Raw genomic sequence first — 5,401 nt, forward strand, 5'->3', positions numbered from 1 at the left:
GCACCGCGTGCGCGTCGCTTCCATTATGAGCGCGCCTGCCGCGCGTCTACATTTGAAATAACGAACTTGAGCGCGCAAAAGACGCGATATGTGAACGGCCCCTAAGACTGCTTTTGTGCTCCAGGGTCACATTTATGAAAAAACTGAGAAAAAAAGAAAAAAGGTAGTGTAGATGGGTTTATTATTAATTTTAGACTGAACATAGAAACCCAACCACAAATTAAAAACACACATGCATAAAAAAGGTATATTTCTAAAGGGGTTATTAAAGGCAAGCTCAGCAAACATTACCACAGACCTAACTATGGAGACAGATCAGCCTCAAAAATAACACATTTGCAAAACAAAATTCATAAATGCAGAGCACAATTTACATTTACAAAATCCGATTCGTAAATTCAAAACACAATTCATAAATACACGTGTAGCTGCTAGTATCCTGTTAGCAATTAACTTAGCAACAGTTTAGTAGCCTAGCTTAGCTCCAGTTAGCCCTACGTTCTATAGAACAACTGCGCGTTGTTACAGTATGACAGAATGCCAGCAAAGAGCGCTGCATTTATAGTCTCTAAAAGACATCTCAGTTCATAAGGTCTCAAAAATACCACACACAAATTCAAAGCAGTCCACGCACATGTGACGATTTGCAAATGCAGATTCAACGATTCATAAATACATGTAACATCATTCATAAATGTGTGATGGAAATTAATTCAAGAAATTTGTATATACATATTTGTGTAAACATTTTAAATTTATTTAGGTAAGATGCATTTGTATGAGCATTTGGGGAAATATTTATGTTTTTACTTGTGTATTTATGAATTGTGTTTTGAATTTACGAATCTGATTTTGTAAATGTAAATTGTGCTGTGCATTTATGAATTTTGTTTTGCAAATATGTTATTTTTGAGGCTGATCTGTCTCCATACCTAACTGCTGTATAAGAAACTGTGCGTAACTTTAAAAAAAAGGTAATTACATGCTGATCACAACTGCTACAATCAGTCCAATAAATGAAAGGAAAGTACAATATGGAAACTCACACATTTACACAAAAAGACAATGTCTACCAAAACTCAAATCCAAAACACACATTTTTATTTGTTAAGTGTAAGAGAAGAAAAACAGTAATTTGTAAGCTCATTTAGCATGAATGTTCTGTATGGGCTGTAGCTGTGCATTACTCACGTCCTTTATAAGATCTGTGGTTATGGGCTTGTTGTTTTGGTCTATTGCACCTTCAGCTACTATGATGATATTAAGCCTTTTCTTATCAGCACGATTCTACAAGGGAAAAAAAGCGTGCACACACACATCCATACACACATACACACTGGTGAGAACAGGGAGAAGATACTCACGTCCTTCACTGCATTAGAGCTGATGGGGTTTCCGTGTCTGTCTGTGGCTCCCTCGGCCACTATGATTATATTAAGACGAGAACCTCGCAAACGGCTCTGCAGGACAAACACTGGAGGACTGAAACAAGTTGTGTGTGTGCACTGGCATGTAAGCATGAGTGTGTTGTGTGATTGTGTTCATATGTATGTGCATGGCTACTAGGGCTGAACGATTAATTGCATTTGCGATAATATCGCGATATGAAATAACGCGATTTTTCAATCGCAGAGGCTGCGATTACACGGTCACGTGACACGCGAGAGTAAAGAGGGGTGTTCGACTTGAAGATCGATCGGTGTATGACATCAAAGTAAGGCGAGAGAAAGCATAAGGAGACGTCCGCGCTCTCTTATAGCTCTCGCAGTACTTTGATGACACACACCCATCGCTGCTTCAAGTCGAGCGCGGGCCATCAGCAGAAAAAGAAAAGAAATAAAACAGGTATGCATGTATGTATGTATAAAATTCTCTCTCATATAATTCTCTCTTATTTCTAATTAATTAATTAATTTATTTATAGTTCTCTTTTTCTCTAGATTTCAGCTTTAGCTTGTGTGTGAATCTAGGTTACACTTAAAATTCCCACAAATATTGCTGGCACTGATGACAAATTGTGTGTGAAGCTCCTCATTTGTAAGTCGCTTTGAATAAAACCAATAAATGCTAATTATTTCCTCAGCTTCCTCTGTTGCAAGGCTCCATGCACAATATAAAGCAAATAGTTAAAACACTGATGTTATGTCAGTTCATGCTACACTGCAACTGCTGTAAATAGCTGGTTACTGGTTTTAAAAACTGTCTGGTTTCTGTCACTTATCTGAATAATGTAATTAGGTTAATAACCTCTATATTTGAGTTGGTTTGAGAACAGCTGTAGGCTTTTGTGTGCATGTTTATGTGTGTGAGTGTATTACCTCTGATAGTTTATGACACATCTGTTCCTCCCAGCCATCCTTGGGAGGCATTTCTGGAATCAGCACCCAGTCAGCTCCACATGCAAGAGCACTGACTAATGCTAGATACCTACACACACATACACACATGGTTTAATGCTGATTTTTAAGTATATGCATATTTCTCTTTGAGTGTTTCTAGTCGAGGGTCTTACCCACAGTGTCTTCCCATGACCTCCAGCACAAAGGTCCTCTGATGGCTAAAAACACACAATATGAATAAAAAAAATTAATTTATCTGTAAAGGGGTCATATGATGTTGCTAAAAAGAACATTATTTTGTGTATTTGGACGATAATACCGGTACCACCGTGGAGGCAGGGGCGTTCGCTTTTAAATAGCTTGCAAAAGCGGCGTGCGCATTTTACTTTCACTTTCAAATAGAGCGCAAAGTTGATGTATTCCCTCAGCAACCAGCACGCATCAGCTCTAGGCATGACGAAGCTGATATTGTCCTCTTTTGGAAGGCCAAACAAAGTATTTTTGCTTTCGCCATGAAACACACAGCGTCTTCACAACATGGCGGCGACGGTGGCAGAAACAATAAAGTTACGCCTTCTTTCTTTGCATGAACATTTGGGCGGCGTTATGCAAATCTTCCCACATCGTGACGTAGACATGTGGGGGCGTGTTTAAACGAGGCGTTTTAGGAGGGAGTGGACCAGTCTTAACTTTTATAAAGAATATCTCTTTGGGTTTGAGACTTTAGTCTTTAAGTCAACTTTAGGGATCTTATCTATTCACGAACAGCTTGTAACACTCCAAAGAGAAAGGAAAACTTGAAATCGCATCATATGACCCCTTTAATGACAAACTATGTATTTGATATTCAATATGCATTTACACTACTAGTCAAAAGTTTTGAATAATTATGATTTTTTTAATGTTTTTGAAAAATGTCTCTTATGCTCACCATAATATGCTGATTTTAATATCTAATAACTAGAATTTTCTGTATATCGTCATTTTTGGTATATACAGTACCTTTGTGCCGTGGTCATTATGGCGTCCACCACCTCTATAATCCTGTGCAGTGCTGAGTCAGTGCCAATGGTCATATCTGTCCCGCAGAAATCATTGTCAATAGAGCCCACCATCCCAACGATATGCAACGCAGAATGAGTTTGGGCAGCCTCTTCACTGATTTGACCTGGGAGAAATACGGCAAAATATTATGCTATTCAGTACAGTTACAAATGACAAATTCTCGTCCCATGTATAAGCCCCTCCCACTCTGCTACCTGACTGGACAAGCTCATCCAAGAGTCCACTCCACTCCTCCCTGAAGAGATTAGCCCCGGTCAAACTGCCATCTCCACCAATCACACACAAGTTAGTGATGCCACGCTGCACCAGGTTCAGAGCAGCATCCAAACGGCCCTCATGGGTACGAAAATCCTTACAGCGGGCGCTGCCAATCACAGTGCCACCCTGCACACACACAGTAGTATTAAGAAAATACAGTTCATATGTAATAATTGATGGTTTTCATTTTGGTCAAAATATGAAAGTATAAATAAAATATATAAATATCTTTTTTGTAATTTGATGCTTTACCATATCCACATTTCACATAATTATTGAGTGCGTTAATAATATAATTGCTTATTGCGTGATTACATAAACAAACAAGTGAACTGAAGAAAAAAATAACTGAACTGAAAGAACCAGTTCGACGGGAAAAAAACGTATTTCCCGGTTTACTGAGAATATAGATTACAGGTAATGATGTAGTAAATAATGTTCAGTTTCTTGCACAGACCGATCGTTTCGCTTCATAAGACCTCAATATATTGTCAGGAGCCTTGGGTATTAATTTTGTGTGTTCTTTGATATGCTTTCTCAAAAACAGGTAGCTGCTGACTTGCATTTTATTAATCACCAAGGACCACGGTTTCAGCTAAAAATCTTCTATACTGTTCTACTGAAGAAAAATAGCCTGAGGGTGAGTAAATTAACAGCAAATTTTCATTTTTGGGTGAATTATCCCTTTAAGTAATAATTGTACCACAACATCCTAAAACCAGTAGGTGGCGACAAGTGACTGTTAAAAAGCGTTGTGTCATTGAATCATTCATTCAAACGATTTGTTCAAAAACAGATTCATTCACTAACAAATGCAGTCTTTATGAGTGACTCTTTGAATCATTCATTCAACCGTTTTTTTTATTATTGATTATGCTGAATTATTTAATATTTTAATTAGTCTGAAGCAATTAACTTTTTGTCAGAACCTCTAGTAAAATGTTTTGTTTGTCTAATGTTTTTCCTTCAGAACCATTGGAGAATCATGACCTCTACTGAGAATCATGCAGCTCTCTGCAACAACCCTGCAATGTGTCTTCTCTATGTTTGCTCATTTTTGTGTGTTATTTAACCTTAAGAGACTTCAATAAAGCAAACTGCTTACCACTTGTAACATACTGGAAACACTTTCCCATGATGCCTCTTTGATGTTGTCACCTCCATCCACCATGCCCTGGTAGCCCTGAGAACGAACCACTGATTGTAACATCATAATAAAGCTGAATTCATTTTCCTTTTTACCAAGGCAACCACAGAATGGACACCTTTTATCTGTCACAAGCTTTCATGCATGGCCTTTGAGATCCACAGAAACAATGCTGCTTGTCGGATGTCAATGTCCTGAATAAATTTCAGAAAATGACATTAAAAGGGGTCATATGATGCGATTTCAATTTTTCCTTTCTCTTTGGAGTGTTACAAGCTCTTGGTGCATAAATAAGATCTGTAAAGTTGCAAAGACTAAAGTCTCAAATCCAAAGAGATATTCTTTATAAAAGTTAAGAGTCAACCACGCGTTTAAAGTTGTTATAATACAATTTGCATACTAAAGATCCAGCATACTGCAAGTGCAACACGATATTCTTTCATAGTTCTTGCAGCACGTCATTAAGGAAGTAGTTTCACTCATGAAATGAGTGTGAAATTAGTTCATGGTAATAAAACAGTCATGACGTGTGACCTGGTAATAGAATCTACTATCTATAGAACAACTATAGCAACCTTAATCCAGTCAACAA

At 37.8% G+C, this 5,401-nt stretch overlaps 1 protein-coding gene across 4 annotated transcripts in view; it reads right to left on the minus strand.

Moving 5' to 3' along the window:
• LOC107724812 (ATP-dependent 6-phosphofructokinase, platelet type-like) overlaps window positions 1–4,849 on the minus strand; it is a 23,329-nt gene extending 18,480 nt beyond the window's left edge. For 3 of the 4 annotated variants that reach the window (XM_016533884.1, XM_016533883.1, XM_016533881.1), the window contains exons 1-6: window positions 4,768–4,849; window positions 3,599–3,788; window positions 3,342–3,507; window positions 2,513–2,557; window positions 2,319–2,427; window positions 1,192–1,287 (exon numbers count right to left, since the gene is read on the minus strand). In XM_016533884.1, coding sequence (XP_016389370.1) covers window positions 1,192–1,287; window positions 2,319–2,427; window positions 2,513–2,557; window positions 3,342–3,507; window positions 3,599–3,788; window positions 4,768–4,833 — 672 coding nt within the window. In that variant the 5' untranslated portion in view covers window positions 4,834–4,849. Of the gene's footprint in view, window positions 1–1,191; window positions 1,288–1,364; window positions 1,461–2,318; window positions 2,428–2,512; window positions 2,558–3,341; window positions 3,508–3,598; window positions 3,789–4,767 lie in introns of all 4 variants that reach the window. The other variant, XM_016533882.1, reaches the window with a different exon arrangement.
• Window positions 4,850–5,401: the final 552 nt, after the last annotated feature.

The sequence above is a fragment of the Sinocyclocheilus rhinocerous genome, unplaced genomic scaffold (genome assembly GCF_001515625.1).
Source record: "Sinocyclocheilus rhinocerous isolate Xijiao unplaced genomic scaffold, SAMN03320098_v1.1 scaffold2500, whole genome shotgun sequence".
Classification (NCBI taxonomy): Eukaryota; Metazoa; Chordata; class Actinopteri; order Cypriniformes; family Cyprinidae; genus Sinocyclocheilus; species Sinocyclocheilus rhinocerous.